A 22,619-nucleotide genomic window follows, 5' to 3' on the forward strand; every position below is an offset into this window, starting at 1 on the left:
CTCGTTTGAAGAAGGACATGTCATAGCGCATTGAAATATTCTTTCACTGTTTGGAAGCAACACTATTTCAGAGTGACATAGGCTATAATCTTTTTTGAAAAAAATTAGGGATCCATACTAAATATCCAATAATGTAATCCAAGGTGTAAAAAAATTACCTAAAATATTCTTTACATCGCGTGCCCTGCAAAAACTATTGATGGTAGAATAAAATAATGTAGTACGACTTTGTAGAACACATTATTATTTACAAAAAGTGTCGCGACAACATATGTCTGACTATTACAGTTATGCCGCAATAAGTGTTCTTTTATTTTAAAAAAAAGTCATATATCGTTGAAATTTTTGTTAAAGACCCGAGCGGAGCCGGAGCGGGCCGCTAGTAAATAATAAAACTACCCACATAGACTATTTTTAAAACTTAAACCAGTTTGCTAATTCATTTACGTTTTAAATTATATCCATACTAAATTTTATCTACTCTATGATTTTAAAATTACACTGAGTGAAAGATTTTTATTTTTTGTATTTATTTATGTTCTGTTACTACATACTACACTTCCTCTTTATGTTACTATTACATTCGACGAGACAAAAAATCTTCTTTCGCAAAAAATATCTTTGAATTTGATTTATTAAGTTAAAAACTAATAAACCAATGAATCTGAGATGAAAATATTCCTTGTTTCTCGTTCTGGCTAAACATTAATATAATAGTATTTATAAGGAAAATATTTATAAAGCCCAAAACAATTTCTGAGTTAATTTAATTTACTGTGATGATGTAACTCAATATTTCTTTCATAATGTTCATACATAGAAACAAAATAGCAAGATGTCATTTAAAACGTACTCTTGTCCATTAGCGGTCATATCACTTCATAGCTATTATCATTGTCTCTCTCATTGTTAATGCCGATGCATTTTATCTCGAAACAATTTATCTTTTGAGTTTTTAACAATTTTGTAACCGGTTTGGGTGCCTTTTTCTGCATTACGTATTATTGTGTTTTCTGTGTTGAAACATGCAAGCGAACATCATCGTGAAGGTCTGGTCACAGTCAACTTAGCTTCTTTCCTTATGAGAACATGTTAATTTATAATTTTAAATCCTGTCAAATATGGATCGATAAATAAAAGACCTAAACTTTTGTATAAAATAAACTTAAAACAAACAAAAGGAATCCGTGCGACGCGGGGGACACATCAAAGGAAAAACAAAATTGTTATATTTATTCAATTCCGCGCATTTTCAAATTTATCTATCTTTTAAACCTTCTCTGGACTTGACAAATAATTCAAGACCAAAATTAGATAAATCGGTCCAGCCGTTCTCGAGTTTTAGCGAGACTAACGAACAGCAATTCATTTTTATGTATATGGATTATTATTATATTATAATAAAAAATATTTAATATTGCTCATATAGCTAAATTAACTTATTTAGCTTCTAAAGTATTGGAAGTACCCAACAAGTCGTAGCGGTACTTAATGGCTAGACAAAGACTTGAACTTTGTAAAGTACATAGCAGCATTACTCCCTCCTAAATACCACCTTTCCATTAGACTAGACGGGAGGGGCGTTCGGATTGTCAATAATACCTGTACGTTTTGGAAGTTCTGGGCCTATGTAAGAAGCACTTTGTTACTTTTTGTCTCTGTACCGTATGAGGAGTTATTTGAAATAATTCCATCATCTCCGTGCTACGATCGCTACCACATAACACCGGAACAGTTAAAGTTTACCAACACCATCTAAAGACACTGCGTTCGTCAGCAGTTCGTATCTAACGGCCTTTTTACCAGGCATCATCGAACTCTGATATATTAATCTCTGATGTATTTCATTATATATATATATATACGTGTATGTATATATTTATGTTATTTATGTGTGTAATTGTGTGTACATATAAAGTCTGATATATGATGTATTAGTGTTTTATTATTATTATTGTATAGTGTTATTGTATCAATATGTAAATTGATTAGATTGTACTCCTCTATCCACTTATGTAAAGCTCTCCCTCTTTAAAAACGGTTAGCTGGTAGATAACTCAATTGTGGAGTTATGCTCGCCATTTTATAACTTTTCGCCATTATTGTATTGTATTAACTGTGTGTACAATAAAGAATAAAGAGTATTCTCTCTTGCGCAGTATTTCCTGGATTGTTCTTCTTCAAACGTGAGTGGAAAATGACTCGACGTGGTGCCCCTGGCACTCCACGTCCGCCAATTGAGGTAATAAACAAAACCAATTCTATTTACACTTAAATTGTTTAACTTGTAAAATTAGTAATTAATAACAGCTAATTAATCTGATTGTAGTTCGAAATGTTATCAAAATATTTCCAAGTGTTTTTAAATAAATAAAAAAAAACTTGTATTTTATATTCACTAGAATTATTCACGTTAGAACTAGGCCATATTGCGTAATGATTTCTAACAAGAAGGATTTTCAGTGTCTTTACCTCATAGGATGTCTGCCACCTGCATTTATAATATATATTATTATCATATTATTATTATTTTCCACGTCTTCGACAGTATACTGCGTTGACCTTGTTTGTTTGTTATTGTTAAACTATTTAAATAGATATATAAATTATCCATCATCTATTGCTTCTAACGACAATATACCATTAAGTGTGCTTAATGTTTTATATATTTTCATGTAGAATTCCGTTAGTCTAAATACTTTTGGCTATTTTATTAATACTGCACAGAGCCAATTTAAAATGTAACAGAGTAATAATCCGAAAAATGTGATCTGATCTGATCTGATAGAACAGAAGATTAGTGATTGACAAAATTCGGATCGAACAATTACAGTTATTACTGATGGTAGGACCTCTTGTGAGTCCGCGCGGGTAGGTACCACCACCCCGCCTATTTCTGGCATGAAGCAGTAATACGTTTCGGTTTGAAGGGTGGGACAGCCGTTGTAACTATAATGAGATCTTAGAACTTATATCTCAAGGTGTGTGTCGCATTTACGTTGTAGATGTCTATGGGTTCCAGTAACCACTGAACACCAGGTGGGCTGTGAGCTAATCCACCCATCTAAGCAAAAAAAAAAAGTTGGTAAGCGAAAGATATTTTGATGCCTGAAGTCTCAATTTTGAAACTGGAAAGGCCTCCGGGCTACCAGTAGTAATACTTCCTTCTCAAAAAATTATATTGTATATCGTAAGTTTGGTAATATTCTAAGTCTTTGTACCTACTATTTTTTTGTTAGATTTAAGCAGAGGATTTTAATATGCATCCATAGATGTGCCTGTGTGTTTGTAGGCAGTGAATTGGCCGTTCCCTTAATATTACAGTGTGCTTAGTGAGAGTTTTTTAACGTTCTCGATAGCGTAAAAGTTAGCTCAAATTTGTATGCAGTTAGAACAGCGCTAGCGGCATACGTAGGTAAACTTAACGTATTAAAATATGTTAAGTTTTAATTTGAAGTTACCAGGAAATTTTTAACAACATTACAAAACAGACAAGGAGAATGTAAACGCGATGAACTGATGACTCATGAAAGTCTACGAAAGAAAAATATATTTGCATTCAAGTAATTTTACTGTTATATTTTATGATACAGATAACTTTTCGGATCAGATTGGCTATGGTATTATTGTTTTTGTAACGAAGTTCCTTATGGGACAATGCGGAGGGGTACCCTAACCGGGAAAAAACGTCCGTAACGTAAGATTTTTACTAGTAATGCACACAGTGTACGACTTAACTTTGTAATAACGTACAAATTAGTAATGCACAGAGTGTACAACTTAACTTTGTAATAACGTACAAAAAATAAGATATTTTTATTGTATATTTTTTATAAATCATTGTGAATAAAATAAAGTTGATAACTTTATAAAGTAGTTTTTTTTTATCAATAAAAAAATCATAATAAAAAATCATGCCCGAAAAATTATTTTCTTTATACCTCGAGTAGAACTTAAAATTAATATTTTTATAATAAGGAACTTCATTCCTATCCGGTGTCCCACGACACCACACATCTTTTTTATTTATTTATTACACTTCATATGTTTATCTATGTATATTAGCGGACTTAATAGTAAATATTGGTAGGTGCATTGAAATTTAAATTAAACGTACAATTTTAATGGTAAATAATGTAATAATTACAAAGCGTAAATGACATTGTTCCGATGTCAGGCAAATTTTGTCTGCCCGCACTATCCTGCTTATCTGCCGATCATCGCAATAACAAATATGCAAATACATTATCTTGAGTATAATAAAAAGAATCTTTTTCAAGTTCATTGAGTGCCCATCAAATTAACTTTATCAACGCATCAACGTGCGTTACGAATGTTTTTCTCCACCACAACCCGTGTAATGAAAAATTCGGTGGGCGAATGGAATTGACCACAAATTACATACAGTCAAGTGAATGTGACGCAGGAGGGTGTGTTTCAGCACTCAGTGGAATGGATTGTTAAATACATAGTAGGTACCGAATTTTAGCGTTCTCTTGTTTTGTACTGTCATTGTATTATTCATCTACTTACGTATTTGTAACGTACGTTTTTCAATGTACACGAATGCTTTTTTTATTGCTCGGATGGACGTGCTCACAGGGTTAGCGGAGCCCATAGACATCTACAACGTAAAAACCGCCACCCACCTAGAGACATAAGTTTTTTTTTTTCCTACCTATGCTGATAGCCTTGAGAGGCTATTTCAACGTAACCTTAACTAGTAGTTGAGTTCACGGGGCTCAAATCTGACGACGTTGCTAACACGAACCCTAGCAAGACCCGTGCTTCGCAGAATCTACCAGCGGATCGGAAACGCGATCCACTGAGAAGATCCGGCGAGAAACTCAGTGGGCTGAGACATTAATTCTAACGTCTCAGTTTTTATAGTACAACGGCTGCCCCACCCTTCAAACCGAAACTTAATATACTGCTTCACGGCAGAAATCAAAAGATGCCTTACAAAATATAATGAAGTTTTTTTTGCACGTTTACGAATGATTGTTATCCACAAATATTTCGGACTTCAATACGTAGGAAGGAATAATAAAAAACCATGGGTCAATTTAGTTTTTAGGTATCAACGACAACCAAATCTCATACAGATTGCCTTCTTAAACTTTAATTACTAATTACACTGTAATTATGAAAATTGCCTCAAGAATGCCACGGTAAGTTCTTGACTGTCTTTTGCAGCGGAAGTCCATGTTCATTTCAAATCCAAGAACTAAGTGTGTAATTAGCAGTAATAATAGTTGTCCCACAGGTTTCTCGTTCAAATTGATAAATATACTGGTATATTTGTATATATATTATTACTATATTTGTTAGTGGTAGTAGGACTTCTTGTGAGTCCGCGCGGGTAGGTACCACCGCCCTGGCTATTTCTGGCGTGAAGCAGTAATACGTTTCGGTTTGAAGGGTGGGGCAGCCGTTGTAACTACACTTGAGACCTTAGAACTGATATCTCAAGGTGGGTGGCGCATTTACGTCGTAGATGTCTATGGGCTCCAGTAACCACTTAATACCAGGTGGGCGGTGAGCTCGTCCACTTATCTAGCAATAAAATATATATATAGGTATATACGACGTCGATGCTTTTAGGAGGTTTTCTAAATATTATTTTTCATTACATATTAATGTGGTTTTCTAGATTTTAATGGTGAATGGAAACATTCTAGAAAAGCATACGTTTCCTAGTCATGAAGTACATATTTTTGTAATGTTGATTTAGTTTTATTTTTAAATAAAACACGAGCAGCGCGCCCTTTGATCTTAATACTCATGTTATAAATGCTAAATCGAGTTTGTTTTTTGTTACGCTAACACGTCAAACTATTCAATCAATCTGAAAATTTTTATACACGTGGTTAGAACACTGAAAAGAAAACTTAGTTTATTCATGCAAAAACTGTCCCAGGATTTCTTTTTACGATAACGCAGACGTAGCCACGTGCTGAAGATATTTCTTTAAGAAGAAAAAAAAGTATTTACATGTTATTAGTTTGCCTTATTATTTATGTAGACAAAAACAAGGGTTTTCTCTGGGGTCCGAATAATTTTTCGTAGCCATCATCAACGAATCCGTGATAGGCTGTGAATTTTTCGAAATAGTAAAAAATCCTCAAGGGCCGATTTTATTACATTGCTTCATTAAGTTGCATTGCAACACCCGGTGTCGCTATCATTTTCTACAAAACGGTAACATGCCGACAAAAAAAATTGAAACTAAATTTCTATAGGTACCTACACAACCTATGCGTATCGTAACTATTGACCAATTATTGTTATGTCGATATTTAATTCAATTGTTAGCGCACTATTTGGGAAAATGAATATTTTTTTTAACCTATATATGAGTCGACTATTATCAAAGCCGGCAATCTGACTTTTGGACAATGATTGGTAAATCAGAAAAACGAATTATTGACTTTGTATTCCATTGGCAGTCACAAAACTCTTCGGAACGACATCTTAGATAAATAACAGGTTAACTATTAACCTTTATTTAATGCAGGTTTTGAACCGTATTCTTTGAAGGAGACGATTATATTCAAATCAATCTGTATTGACATATCAATAATTTTTTTTTGTCCAAATGCACAGATTGCCACCTTTGATAATAGACGACTCATATAACATACATTGAAATAATAAACATATTTAAATATAGAAAAAAGTGTTTTAAAAAACTGTTTTTGTATCGTATTCATTTGTGCTCATTGATTTCGAGTTTCGAGCAAATAAACTCGCTTAAAAATCAGCTTAAAGTTATGATAATGCCCAATTTTTTTATTTAGAATCCAGTTAACTATATGTTATTTCATGAATTAATAAACATTTCTTTAACAATCGCATAAAGTTGTTTCACAACAAAAATATTTAATTTATGTTTTTAATAACTTTAATATTCGCGATCTAGAATGTAATCACATTGTGTTAAGTACAATTCTCAACGAAGTAAAGATTATTTTTTATCAGTAAACAAGCACATAAAATGTTGTCTTTGAAAACCTCTTGAACACACGGCAATTTTAATTTATTTCCACAGCGATAAGTTAGAATATAATTAAACAAATTACCTTTTTATGAGAAAAATAATAATAATATTATACATAGTTACAACTTAGCTACATTGAAATTAATTTTACTTTTCAACTATAAAAAAAATAATAAACACATATCTCTTTATTGTTACACTGTATGTTTTCGGATAATATTTGTTTGATTACCTATATGTTTTATGCACCTATGACCTTGTATTATCAATAACTGTATTTTGTATTTCAAAAATAATAACAATCTTAATCGCCTGGTTACATAGTAATAACTTTTTAAGATTTATTTATGTAAATCACACTTGATAACGAAATTTTTTAATTCATTTTTGACACATATGGAATCATTAATGTATCTGTTTATAATACATATACACATATCGTTTTATTCTTAACAAATGTTCATTACGTTACTCGGATTTCTGTTCAAATAATTTATTCACGGTCATAGATTATATTAATTTAAGAAATGTCTTTTAAATGACGTACGTACCTCAAACAGCCTGCGATGTGGCGTCAACTTCCTCGCTGATAAAAATCTCACTTTTTCACCGTTAACACACAATTATTGAAGAACTAAATAATTCAAACTGTACTTTATACAGCAATGACAATATCGTTGCAAAGTTCGCGGAGTCCGACAGTGGGAAAATTGTGATGGCGCGTGCGGACAGCCGCGCTGCTCTTCGCTCAGAGCCAAGGGAGCCTTCGCCCCGATAATATATATGCACGATGCTCCCTTACCCGACGACACCACCACCACCCGTTCCATATTCACAACAATCCATTCTAGTTAGGACGAGATCTCTTCCAGTTTTAATGGTGACGCGTTTACAACCATCCGAACTGCTGACAGTTAAGTTCAACGTAAGATGTTTTAAAGTTTCCTTTTCGAGGAAATGGTACTTATTGTTCGGTATTTATATTGGAGCTAGACGAATTGTGATCTTAAAATAATCAGGGATAAAAAAGGGGTTTTAATGTTTATGTTTTTATTAATAATCCAAAATTAATATTTTTTTGTGTTTACAAATATTTAAACAGTTGATATTTCCCTGTCTTTCCTGTTAATAGTCAGGCTATTATTTTTAGTATTGACCTTAATTGTCAAAAGTTCGGATTAATGATGATTGATAAATGTATAAGTACGTACCTGAAAATAAATCTATTCTTTATTCACCAGACATTACTTGTATCACCCTTTATGTAGTGTTTGTCCCCAAAGTATTTGCAGATGACCAGATCAGGCCGATTTCCGCGTGAACGAAGAACAAATCAATAAATACATTCTGGTTGTATTCATTTCCTTAAAAGTATGGATTTTAATGAATAACATTGGTGTCAATATAACATCCACGATTGAACTAACATAAATACTAAAAACAATCAAATACACAATTTAAATAAATATCTACTTAAATAATACATTTTCAACGTGTATACATTTAAGTTTCAATTCGACATAATATTATTCTTAAGTACTCCATTGCGAAAAGCTTGCTTAAAACCAGTTTTTCCACAAAACATGACATAACCAGGTAAGTTTTTTACTACGTGAGATCAATGTGCAATACACTTGAGAATAACCCAGTTGATACAACTGTTATTACAAAGTTCTCGGGAATGTGAGTGAATCGATGTTTTTGGAATTGAAATCTTTTTTTTTAATCTTTTTACTCGAAGTCGGGAAGGTCGGAGGCCACTATTGATACAACGAATACTAGCTCTAAATATGTTTAAATATATTTATATTTGTTTAATGTTGTTGTTCTGATATACTTAGGCTAAGTATTGAGCGGTTTTTAAATTTGAGACGTGATCTAATAATTAAGCAGGCCGAATGCAGGCAACATTGGAGGAAGCTGGTGCAAAAACTGGACCAAGGTGGTCACGACGCTCAGTAATGAGGAAACGACAAAGAAGAAGAAGATCTAATAATTTAAATGTCTGATGCACTCGTAGTCAATAAATTCGATGGGTGAAAGGTTATTTGGTTTAGGCAACATTTCGCATTACGCGACATTTGTCTTTGTAATTAAAAGTACCTACGTTTTATTTGGTATCGGCATCAACAGTTCGGAGTAAGCTTAATTAAACTTTAATTATGTTTACTCCATTCAAATAGCTGAAGATGATTTTTTTGTTTTGATATTTTTTCCATAATTATAGTGCTTTAAATTTTTTTTATTATGATTGAAAGATTACTGGTTGTCCAGAGGCCTTTCCAGTTTCACCAGGACAGGTGGGCGAGCAAAGGCTCAGCCAAGAGCGGTGCGATTTGCTAACAGCTGCCCGAGCGCCTCCAAAGGTGACCTAACAACTCAAAGGCTTCGGCTTCGCGAATGAATCTACTACCAGATCGGAATCGCGACCCGCTGAGAAGATCCGGCGAGAAACTCAGCGGGCTGATGAAAAAAAAAAAAAAAAAATGAGTTAGGTTGCACGTCGCCCTCCTTGTCGAGTTCGACGAGTACGGTTACCGGTGTCCCTAAGCCTGCTCCTAGTGCTAGAGCTGAAGGCGTCTAATGCAAAGGTTATTGGATCTGATGGATCCGTAAGGACGTGTCTAGGGCGTCGACCATGACTGGCTCCTGCATGATCAGGATTCGGGGAGTAGTCAGCGGCGGCAACGATAAGGCGATTATCATGACGACTTTAACTTTAAATGGCTCTCCTGTGAAGTTGCAAAATGTCGTTTAAATCAAATAGCCTTTCTTTAACCCTTTGACTTTTATTACACTATGTTATTCCTTCACAGTGGAAGGCAATCGTGAATATTTGTTAAGTACGCATTTCATTAGTAAAATTGGTATTTGTCAGCGGGATCCGAATACCCGGTGCATCGCAAGATATGAATGCGCCGGACGTCTTATCCTTTAGACCACGAAGACTTGTGTTTAGGAATTATTTCCCTAATAAAGGAATAGCATCTTGTAAAAATACCGCCATGGTAGGACATATTCTGATCTTGTACGGAAATTCCGGCCTCAACGTAAAGTACCACCATCCATCATCATAATCATCGTTACCATCAAATCAGCACCGCCGAGTCAGTCAATTAGTGACCATATCTTTTTTAATTCGACAAAAGATTTGAATCTTGTATCTTGAAGATTGCCAGCTGATCAGTGACCGACAGTACGGTTTCCGTCACGGTCGCTTAGCTGGAGATCTTCTTGTATACCTTATTCACAGGTGGGCTGAAGCCTTCGAGAGCAAGGGCGAGGCTCTTGCTGTAAGCCTTAATATCGCTAAGGCCTTCGACAGGGTCTGGCATAGGGAACTTCTGTCGAAGCTACCATCTTACGGAATCCCCGAGGATCTCTGCAAGTGGATCGCTAGCTTTTTGGATGCGCGGAGCATCACGGTCGTTGTAGACGGTGCCTGTTCTGATACCATGACCATTAACGCTGGCGTTCCACAAGGTTCGGTGCTCTCCCCCACGCTTTTCATCCTGTATTTCAATGACATGCTGTCTATTGATGGCATGCATTGCTATGCGGATGACAGCACCATTGGCCATCAGAGTCTCTCTCGGAGCGTGGTGCAAGAGAGACGATCAAAACTTGTGTCTGAAGTGGAGAACTCTATGGGGCGAGTCTCCAAATGGGGTGAATTGAACCTGGTTCAATTCAACCCGTTAAAGACACAAGCTTGCGCGTTCACTGCGAAGAAGGACCCCTTTGTCATGGCGCCGCAGTTCCAAGGAGTATCCCTGCAACCTTCCGAGAGTATTGGGATACTTGAGGTCGACATTTCGAGCGATTTCCAGTTTCGGAGTCATTTGGAAGGCAAAGCCAAGTTGGCGTCGAAAATGCTGGGAGTCCTCAACAGAGCGAAGCGGTACTTCACGCTTGGACAAAGGCTTTTGCTTTATAAAGCAAAAGTCCGGCCTCGCGTGGAGTACTGCTCCCATCTCTGGGCCAGGGCTCCCAAATACCAGCTTCTTCCATTTGACTCTATACAGAGGAGGGCCGTTCGAATTGTCGATAATCCCATTCTCACGGATCGTTTGGAACCTCTGGGTCTGCGGAGGGACTTCGGTTCCCTCTGTATTTTGTACCGTATGTTCCATGGGGAGTGCTCTGAGGAATTGTTCGAGATGATACCGGCATCTCGTTTTTACCATCGCACCGCCCGCCACCGGAGAAGAGTTCATCCATACTACCTGAAGCCACTGCGGTCATCCACAGTGCGTTTCCAGAGATCTTTTTTGCCACGTACCATCCGGCTATGGAATGAGCTCCCCTCCACAGTGTTTCCCGAGCGCTATGACATGTCCTTCTTCAAACGAGGCTTGTGGAGAGTATTAAGCGGTAGGCAGCGGCTTGGCTCGGCTCCTGGTATTGCTGAAGTCCATGGGCGACGGTAACCACTCACCATCAGGTGGGCCGTATGCTCGTCTGCCTACAAGGGCAATAAAAAAAAAGAATAATATTATACACACTGACATAATATAGCAGCAGATAAATTATTTTATATTTTAATTTAGGAACTAAATACGAGTACATACGTCGAATAAATAATTTATTTGAATTAATAATTCAAAGATCATTTGACTACGTGCATTTGTGATGATGTCAATCGTTCTGCTTTAAACTGGAATAAAACAATTATAGGCGGATGTCATTAGTTTCAAATTTATAAGTTGAAACATGAAACCATTCCAATTATCCTTAAGAATAAGAGTACTTATTACTCGAATCGATACCTATGAATATTGATTACTGAGGACATCACTATTACCAAAATTTGTGTATACAAAATTACATGATTAATTAACCGACTACTGTTCTGAGGAATAAATATTTTTTGTGGAAACAGTACAGAGCATACCCATGTATAACCATAACGTGTATACAACTGATCGAATATCGCCTTGCTAATACATAAAAGAAGCCGATCAGTACTCGGACGTGGCAGATATACCTACTCACAATATTCTTTCAAAATCATAACTCTTGTTTCCCTGGTTTCGACAAAAAATATTTAATAAAAACTCTAAAACAAAAGATATTAAGTCAGTTAAGCATAATATACACGACTTCATCACCCCTTGCCTCCATATACTACGTAATTTACAAGATTTTCCTGACAACCACAATCGTTTGTAAAACGTATGTATGTAGGTACGTCTGTACGTACCTAGAATACCTAAAGTGGATAATTATATAGCGGTTCAAATAAAGCTATCAATAAAAGTGAGTAAGACGTAAAATACAACAAGAATATAGAATGATTTGTAATAATAGCTTTAACAATTGGTAAGTCCATTTAGGGCGATGGTGCCGAGTCGAAAAAGGTTCGTTGTTAGACGAGAGTCTGACTTTGATACTGGCGTCGGCTTGGCTGGGTACATCCGGATTGAAGCAGCTCGCTCTGGTCTCGAACGACTACGATGAACCTCACTTATGGGCAATGCATTCCTATTAACGACCAACGTTGTGCTTACTCATTGGCGTCCACGAGTACCTTTTAATTTTTTTAATTGACACGTAATTATTTCTGTATATCGAAACATATTGTGATCTTCATGATGAGTCATTCTTTAAAGTGTCAACGGTGGAGAAACTCCTGAGATCGGTGAGTATTGGGGTTGGGGATCCATGACACGTAGTAATTGCGGTAGGCTCTGCCTCTGGCATTGCTGAAGTCCATGGGCGACGGTAACCACTCACCATTAGGTGGGCCGTATGCTCCTCGTCTGCCTAGGGCAATAAAAAAAAAGAAAGTAAAAAAAAAAATTAGCAGTTAAATGATTTTCATCTAGGAAGTAAACGTCAGAGCCTACACACCCATTAGGGCTAAAGACTATCAAGCTAGACTATTTCAAGCTCAATCGGACCATCAAAAAAGAAGAGTTTCACGGTGTCTACGTGACATAAATATTTGGAAGTCACATTATTGGTACAAACCAATAATAATCACCCGACATGATGTCATATGAGAGCGTAACTCAGCCTCCTTGTTTATTAATTAGTAGACACAATTTTATTAATGGCAGGACTCTCGTGAATACTGCCGTAAAGCAGTAACTTAATAATGCGTTCCGAATCGAAGAGTACGATAGCAGTTTTGTTTTCAACTAGGTCTTCTAGGTGTAAGAATTCTAGGTAATAATATTCTTTATTGCGTTAGTTCTAACTCTAAAATATTTGTAATATTTTAGATTATTTCTCATGTTTTTCAAACAAAGGTTTAAGCACTTTTTTTTTCCTACCTATGCTGATAGCCTTGAGAGGCTATTCCAGCGTAACCTTAACTAGTAGGTGAGCTCACGGGGCTCAAACCTGACGAAGTTGCTAACACGAACCCTAGCAAGAGCCGTGCTTCGCAGAATCTACCACCGGATCGGAAACGCGACCCACTGAGAAGATCCGGCGAGAAACTCAGTGGGCTGTGTCTGAGGGTTCAATTCAAGCACAATTATATATCATCTTTAGCATTTCTTATATTTTATAGCGGCTGTTCACGGACGTCAGCATATTTCAGACAGTCGATCACCAACATCTTAAATAAATAAATAAAAATAAATAAACATCTCAGATCTCGGTGATCGACAATATTGACAATTAAAATTTGAGGGTATTGGGTTTTATAGGTGAGAGGCTATTTAAAAACAACTCTGCTTCGTGGTTAATATAATTATAATTCAAACACTTTGTACACTTTTACACCATTGCAATATTTTATTTTTATCAAACCCTAAGATGTTGCACTGTGCGTGTGTAGATGAAAAGTCATTGTCATCACTGAAGAGAAGACATAATTATCTGTTTTAAACATTTAAATAGGTAAGCATTCCAATATTCGAAAACTGTAACCTTACATATGTCAAGTGTTGCCTGCCATTACTTACATATTCAAACTCCAACAGACAAGATCTCATATCTTGATGACCTGTACGAAACAACAAAGAATAACTCTCTGAGTTAAAAATTTATTTCAAAATCACTCACTCACTCAAATGTCACCCACCCCTGAGCGGATGACATTACTTAATAGACTGACTTAAAATGTTCTTCGGAAGATGTAGGGATATAATCTTATCAGGCATGATTATGCAGAAAATGTCGTTAACGCTTCATGTTTTTGCGAGATTTCTTTTATTACAAGATTTCAGACTAAAAGCTTTGAATTTTTGGGAAGAGTGGATGTTGCACAAAATTGCAAAAGTAGTTACAATGGAGTAGGTACAAGCAGTACAATGGAGACTTCGGTGTTTCCTGTGTGCCGTGTCCTTTCTCAAATAAGATCTCTGGTACGTCGTCGGCGCTAACATTTTTGCTATGTCCATGGCATTGTCGATTGGCATTGACGGTGATCGTTTACTACCAGGTGAGCCGCGTGATCATATTTCGGCTGAGACAATAAAAAAGAGCTGAGTTGAACTAAAAAAGAGATGATTTCGTCTTTTTTTTTATTGCTTAGATGGGTGGACGAACTCACAGACCACCTGGTGTTAAGTGGTTATTGGAGCCCATAGACATTTACAACGTAAATGCGCCACCCACCTTGAGATATGAGTTCTAAGATCTCAATAGTTACAACGTCTGTCCCACTCTTCAAACCGAAACGCATTACTGCTTCACGGCATTACTTATTGATATCGACCACTCGTGTAGAGCAGAGTTCATGCCTACTACCTAAAATCACTACGTTCATCGATAGTGTATTTCCAAAGATCAATTTGGCCACGTATCATCCTTGCTATGACAAAGACATAGCTGTTTTCGAGCGAGGTGTGGTGTGGTGTTCTCAGCGGTGAACGGCGAATTGGATGCAACCCTGGCATTATTGATATCAATGAGCTACGATAATCACTCATCATCACTGACCTTAAATTACACTCAGCGGATTCCATGGTTCGCAGGCCTGCTTCAAAATTTTAACGACACTGTTTCATCCATGGAATGACATTGCATTTAAATATTTCGAAACGCTATTCTAACAGCGTTTCTAACATACTACTGTTTCCTTCTTCTTCTAGTATTGGTTACATCATCGTCGTTATCTTTAGAATTAAGAACTGTAACTGACTAAACAGTAACGAACGTAAAATCTAAATATTTATTTAATTATGAATTGGCTTCCCGCTTTCTGCTATGGCGTTTTTTTTTTCTAACGAACCTAGGTTGCCGCAATATGCCTATGGCATTGTCAATGCTCATGGACACCGTCAATTTTCCTTTATCTAGATCTATTACCGGTATTATCTATGACCGGTAAAATAGAGGAAAAAAGGCCTAGGGGTAGAGGTCCCAAGAGGTCCCAAATGATGGTCGGACCAAATAGCGGAGGGTAAACGTCTCTGGGACTTCATCGCCTCGAAAGGCATCCTGATCGATTAACAGCTCAGTTTCCGTGCGAAGCACTCGTGCATTCAGCAAGTGCACCGCCTCATGGAGCACATCTTAGTAGGACTAAATAGACCTAGACCCGTCTCTACGGGAGCCCTCTACTTCGATATCGCGAAGGCATTCGACAAACTCTGGCACAACGGTTTAATTTAATTTAGAAACTGTATAACATGTGCGTGTCAGACAGTTTTGTGCTCATCATACGAGACTTCTTGTCGAACGGTTCGTTTCGGTATCGAGTCGAGGGAACTCGCTCTCTCTTGCGACATATCTTGGCCGGACTCCCGCAAGGCTCCGCTCTCTCCCCGCCTGTTTATTAACGACTAGTAGCCCGCTCCAGCTCAGCTCGGGTCTTTAATAAGAATTTCAACGATATTTGACGTTGTTTTATTTTTTTAAATAAAAGAACACTTATTGCGGCATAACTATAATAGTTAGACATACGCTGTCGCGACACTTTTTGTAAATAATAATGTGTTCTACAAAGTCGTAGTACATTATTTTATTCTATCATCAAGTTTTCGCAGGGCACGCAATGTAAATAATATGTTAGGTAATTTTTTTACACCTTGGGTTACATTATTGGAGTTTTAGTAAGAATCCCTACTTTTTTCAAAAAAGATTATAGTCTATGTCACTCGGGAATAGTGTAGCTTCCAAGCAGTGGAAGAATTTTTCAAGTGAAGTGGCGGATCGACATCAACTCCACGAAAAGCACAGCCGTGCTCTTCAAAAGGGGTCGCCCTTCGGACACTACTGCTAGTCACCAATGTATGGGCTAAGCCTTTGTCTGCCTATTGGCGAATTTAAAAACTATGAATGGTGAAAGTACTCAGTTTTTGGATGTTATCAATTAAGTAATTAATTTTTTGTAAAACAATGCCAGGGTGAAAGATATGTTGTAAATAAGGCATAGTTTTTCAAGTACAAATAGTTTTGACAAAAAGATGGCCCACTTTTGGGCATTGTCCTTTATTTTCTTTATCCCAATACTGCCAAAAACTGACAGGTTTTATAAAATGTTTGCCGATCATGCCAGAAGCTAAAATAAGAGTCCAAAATGGTAGAATCCTGCCACATATGGTCACACTGCGCATGTAGGAGTTTTTGGAAGGACTTTTTAGCGGGAACGCGAGGAGTGTGATTTTTTTTTGTCTATTTAGTTTTTCTACAGCTTTAAATGTGTTATAACGATGGTTTATTAACTGTTTAATATCTGTGAAAGTGCACAAATGTGGGAAAATGGAACAAAGCCGCTGGACGTAGCTTCTCGGGATCCTCCAAAAAGTCCACGGAAAAAATCTTAGTAAATGACCACTATTTTACTAAGATATATTTCATCATAGCGGTTTCATTATAGCGGTAGGCAGCGGCTTGGCTCTGCCCCTGGCATTGCTGAAGTCCATGGGCGACGGTAACTACTCACCATCAGGTGGGCCGTATGCTCGTCTGCCTACAAGGGCAATAAAAAAAAATCCTACATCATCTCATCTCATTTCATTTCATTCCAGTTGATTAATGTCTCAAATTAATCATCTTCATTTCATTTCATTTCACTCCCATAATATCATTTTTCATAAAAATAAGAATATAAATGAAAATAAGATATTACTTAAAGGTCTTAGTTACCAGGTCATAAAATCCATTTAAAAAAAAAAGTTTTTGGAAATGCACTTTGCATCGCACTTTCTTGTACTAAACTTTCTTCTTCTTGTAATTTCTAATACTGTTGATGTTGCCATAAAACAAATTCCTTTACCCGATTCTGATCTATTGTCAAATCCAAATTAACAAAAGATTTTAAAACTACTTGGGACAGCTACGCGCGAACGGGTAGATTAGCTCACGGACTCAGTCTGAGAGAACTTGTTAGCCCTAGCAAGCGCAATGCTTCGCAGAATCTACCACCGGATCGGAGTCGCGACTCACACAGAAGTTGCGGCGAGTAACTTAAGTACCTATCGGTTCTAAATTTAGATCGTGAAAGTCGATGTCGGCACGGCGCTCCAGCGCCTATCCTGCAGAAACGGGATTGGATGACCTGCAGAAAGTTTATGTGCATGCAGGCCGCGTGAGTGACCACTACACTAGGTTATGAAGGGACAATTTATTTCGCTTGCAAATCATGGGATAATCGACTGAGTAGAAACGCGGCTCGGTCGCGCACTGACTTGATCGTGGGGACCGAACATCCCTCTGTCAAGGGTGACGCCTAGCATAACACATCACGAGTATCCTGCCACCAACCTCAAATACAGGTCACGATTAAGTAGCGTAGGAACAGAAAACGAAAAATCCAATTAAAATCATTTATATTTAATGATCGCAGTAAACAGTAGTTCTTGTAAATCTGTCTGCTATAAAATCTTGAACCTGAACCTAAGCTAATAAAGCCAAAAAACTTATTGTCCAAGCTTTGTTGCCAACAATAAAACCCTTTAAAACCACACCATAAATTGGAATTGATAGACAATCTTATATTTTGTGTTGCCCAAAAGTGAAATGTGAATCATTTTTTAATAAAAAGCCAATTGTTACACAAGTTACTTTATTGTAATCTCATGTAAGTTTTGTGTTACGCTTAGCCTAGAGGTTGTTTTAGACGCTCTACTTGAGCGGAATGAACCTTGAGCTGTGTGTAGCACCGATACCGGGTCTACCGTGCTTTACAGGCTTGTACGTGACTGAGAACTCTCCGAGGTAATGGCCGATCATCTCAGGCTTGATTTCAACCTGAAAATATAAAATTAGGGTATCAAGAATTATGGTTAATTATTTTTTAATGCTAATATATGATCTAGGTCAGTTGTAGTTAAGGGATACCGTCCATCAGTGTAACTTAAGCTTTCCGTTTAACATTAGCCCACTTACTCACTTTTTACATATCTATTTATAATTTCCAAACGAAGACACATATTACCATAGACTTTGAAATTTTTAAATATGAGGTTTATTATTTGAACGAAGAAAGCGCGCGAAAATTTGATATCAATCAACAAAACTTTTCTTTCTTGAAGTTGATTGTGAAGTGGTAGGGAGGTGATAAATGAAACATCACTGCAAGGTTTTTTATATTCATACTCAAGTTTCATAGAAAGGTAAGTTTGTACTTTTTGTAATAAATAAAGGTTGTAGATGTAGTTTCATAAAAAATATATACGATCTATATAGTTGTTTACGTGTTTTTCTTGATTTTAATTCGTTTGGTGAACATTTGTGTTAATATGGCTAACTTTAACCCTGGTAAAAGTTAAAAATAAGTCGAAGAATGCGTCAAGAACATGCACAAAAAGCCCTTCGAGAACTGTTAGAAGCTTCCACGTGACTAACCTTCCTATTATTTGTTCTTTATCACCTATTCCTTGTCCTTCGAATATTAAATTGACATACTCCATCGACCTACCTACCACTAACAACTATCCACAACTGAATCCTCATTTAATATTGAAGCTACCATCTTTCATACTCCACTATCTACTAACGATATCTCATCACTCATGGATTGTGTTGCATCTGAGCAATTAGATTTGGATACTGGATCATGGAATGGGGTGATTAATGACTGTAATTATTTTAATTGTACTTGCTTTTTTTTATAATTTTAACATGTCACGTTTTGCTAATTATAATGAATAGACTGATTTGTAATAATAAATAGAAGATAAATAAGATCTTATAAATAAAGGTCCTTTTCAAACACACATTGAATTTTACTGACAACCCTAAATTTAAAGCTTATTTTTTTTGTAAACAGCTGTCATAAGATGACAACCTAATTTATTTATATATAAAAGAAATCCAATGTTATCATAGGGCTTTAAATGTAAAAATACATCATGATTGCTCTCATTATAACATTGGCCCACTATTTTTTTGTCAAATTTGTGAGATTTTCACTCTATGCTCGTGCAAAATCATTTAAATTTCAATTGTAAACGTTTAAAACCCACAGAAAATCCATATTTTTTTATTAATATCCAGTAAAACTAAGACAATACATACAAAATTGTCCGCATGGTGGGACAAAGTTACCCAGATTGATGGTAACCAGTACCAATATCAAAGCTCATGTAAAATCAACATGTGACAAATGTGTGACAGTTGCACACTATACTCAATTAACTGAAGTCATACTTTTGATGCCAGGACCACTGTTGAACTTGGCTACTGTGCATTTTAATTTGTTAATTAATGCCATGTTGTTGATGCAAACAGTTATGGTGCATTTGAAATGTTTGAGTTTTAAGGAGATTATTTTACTTGTCAAGTAAATTCACTTTATTCATATATTCAAGTATGTCATTCTTACTAGTTTTCAATTTCATTTACTTAAACATAGAAAAATACAGCCTAATATATGTTTAAGTAGCTTAAAATGAAACAAAATGTCTATATTTAGTCTGGATTGTTTTACTTTCATTTTGGTGAATATGTTGAACTTGATTATTTAAGGTTCTGTATTATATAATAAGAAATTCTTATAAATCGCAATGAATCCTAAATTTAAATTAGCTGTACAAAATATGATAATTTTAATAATTTTAATTAGTTTTTATGAGGTGATTTCTGGATGAAACTTCTTTCAAGTCCAATAACAGTCCACGATTTTTGAAATATCTAAGATAAATATTGCTCTAAGAGTAATATTTATAACATGATTTAGTATTGTCAAGCAGTTTCATAAAATTGAGGTCAAATTGTTTTAACTTTATAATAGAAAATTTAACTTTACTTAGAGAATTTAACTTTAACTTTACTTAGAGTAATTAAACAAACTTCAGATACATATTCAAAGAATTTGTGTCAAAAACACAACTTTTTGCTATGCCCAAAAAATGGAGTATATAATTCAGTTTCTTTTAAGGACATCAAAACAATTTACATGCATGAAAAAGCAAAACTCATTCAAATCAGGTGAAAATTGGTTTTGATTTCAATACCAAATTATTCTATTGAAGTTTGTAAATAAAATTAGTCAAATTAATTAGGAACACAATGTGTAAATCCTTTAAATCAATCAGTTTCTAAAATCTATTTAAAAACATTGACTTAAATGTACTGAAATTGACACATAATTAAAAACATTTATATAGTTTAATCTCGCGTATTTTTATTGTATTATTTCCGACGTTTTAAATACTTAATAGTTTTCGTCTATTATATATTATATTGTATTATTCGCCAACATTTGAAGGTAAATAATGGTACTTTTAACTTTGTCTCTACGCTACGCTACTTGCAAAAACTGTAGATTTTTTTTTATTTTTTTATTGCTTAGATGTGTGGACGAGCTCACAGCCCACCTGATGTTAAGTGGTTACTAATAATAACTTGTCAGTTAGTTTTTAAATGTTAGTACACACACAGTACTAATAAATATATTTACTTGCCTATGTAGATTTACAACTATAAATTTTAATATTTAAATTTTTAGAAATAGCAAGATTAGCCTTTTAGGGGGTTTAATTATTTCTTGTTCTAATTGATACGTTTAATATAGAATTTGTGATTTGCGTACCTGGTTAAAAGTTTTTCCGTTGTAAATGCCGACAATTGAACCGACCATCTCGGGAACGATGATCATGTTTCTCAAGTGAGTCTTCACGATCTCTGGCTTCTCATTCGGAGGAGCCTCTTTCTTGGCGCGACGCAGCTTCTTGACCAATGCCATTGGTTTACGTTTAAGACCACGAGCGAACCGCCGGCGCGCACGGGCATGCATTAATTCCATGAGTTGCTCACTGAAACGTTAAATTAAATAAATGATATGGGCTTATACCTATGCTATGGACTTACACCATACCAAAATAATCTGTAATAGATGTACATTAAAGCATATTTTACGTACAACAGTTCAGTTTGAAACATGACAGTAAACAGTTACAAGAATCCTTTAACCTCAAATTTTTTTGATACACTGCATTTAAGGTATTGAACACTCAAAAATACTAACTTGGGCATATCAAGGAGCTGATCGAGATCAACTCCCCGGTAAGTGAACTTCCTGAAAATACGCTTTTTCTTGAGGGTTTCGTCGACCTGAAAAACATAAACATAGTTGCTCACTTTTCTTAAATAGCACTGTTTTAAGATTCTTCACATATTGCTGACGATATAATACAGACAAAATTTGCAATAAAATATGAGATTCCTTCAATTAATTAAGATAAAATCAGGAAATATTTAACAAACCTCAGCCATGTTTCTTGTTTATTTGACAGAAGAATTAAAAAGAAATAATGTTGACACACACTGACAGATTGAAAAAAACTGTCAGTGTCATCCAAAGATATTTTGTGTTTTATTCGGCTAATTCGACAGGCAAGGGAAATGCAGTTGAAACAGAATCTTACAATAAAAATCAAACCCGCACAAAATATAATTTGCGCATACTTTTCTAATATCTTACTTTTTTTAGAAGACGAAAATTCAGCTCACCTGATGGGAAGAAGTCACTGACGTTCATGGAAATAAACAATAACAAAAGCACAGCTAAGAAAGTGAACGTCTATGGACTCCGGTATTCACTTAATACCAAATGAGCTAGTTCGACATTCAATATAATAGTTTAAAGACCTATTATATAATATGAGTAATCTGACAAAAACCTTAATCACGGTAACAGAATTTACGGGAAATCCCATCCCAATCCCAATCCAATTTAGACTATCGTTCTACCCATCGCTATTCTCTGAAAGATCTTCCCTTTATCATTTCCGGTACACTGATGACCTCAACATAACCCATCAGCAGATAGTAGTAGTTCAACAGCAAGCCGACATTGTAGCCTTATCAGGTCCATCGTATCGTAGCCGACTCATTGCTTCTTGGTCCTGATACATGCAACGCAATCATACTGTTTGAACACGCCACAAGCCGTTGACTTTTCATATATGAAAATAATAGTTTTCATAAATTATTCCAAGCAAAGTCAGTTCATTAGAGGAATTCGTACATACTCTTAAGCAGCAGAATATGAAATGTTATCTCTAATTAGACTGTGAATATACCTAACATAGGCATGGTCTTTCTATCTTCTTCAAGGGTGATTGAACATTGTGTGACATTTTATATTCCGTAAAATTTATGCAATGATGAGTTTCTGCAGGATCAATTTGAGACGAACTATAAAGTTAATATCGAGAAATTATAATTTTGTTCAAAGAAAACATTTTCAGAATTCAGACTTAGATGTAATTTA

At 35.6% G+C, this 22,619-nt stretch overlaps 2 protein-coding genes across 4 annotated transcripts in view; both read right to left on the bottom strand.

The window, feature by feature from the left end:
• LOC101744951 (bumetanide-sensitive sodium-(potassium)-chloride cotransporter) overlaps positions 1-14,056 on the bottom strand; it is a 55,393-nt gene extending 41,337 nt beyond the window's left edge. Inside the window, exons 1-2 of one of the 3 annotated variants that reach the window (XM_021350222.3) lie at positions 8,485-8,518; positions 8,212-8,364 (exon numbers count right to left, since the gene is read on the bottom strand). The gene's annotated coding sequence lies outside the window, so the exon portion shown is untranslated. Of the gene's footprint in view, positions 1-7,551; positions 7,767-8,211; positions 8,365-8,484; positions 8,519-13,917 lie in introns of those variants that run through there. The other 2 variants (XM_021350223.3, XM_004929566.5) reach the window with 2 other exon arrangements.
• Positions 14,057-17,953: 3,897 nt separating this feature from the next.
• On the bottom strand, positions 17,954-21,651 carry RpS15 (ribosomal protein S15). The gene is given in 4 exon segments (NM_001043744.2): positions 17,954-18,151; positions 20,937-21,159; positions 21,372-21,457; positions 21,611-21,651. Coding segments are annotated over 4 exon segments (444 nt in total). The 5' UTR covers positions 21,620-21,651; the 3' UTR covers positions 17,954-18,025.
• Between the last annotated feature and the right edge of the window lie 968 nt (positions 21,652-22,619).

This window comes from Bombyx mori, chromosome 21 (genome assembly GCF_030269925.1).
Source record: "Bombyx mori chromosome 21, ASM3026992v2".
Classification (NCBI taxonomy): Eukaryota; Metazoa; Arthropoda; class Insecta; order Lepidoptera; family Bombycidae; genus Bombyx; species Bombyx mori.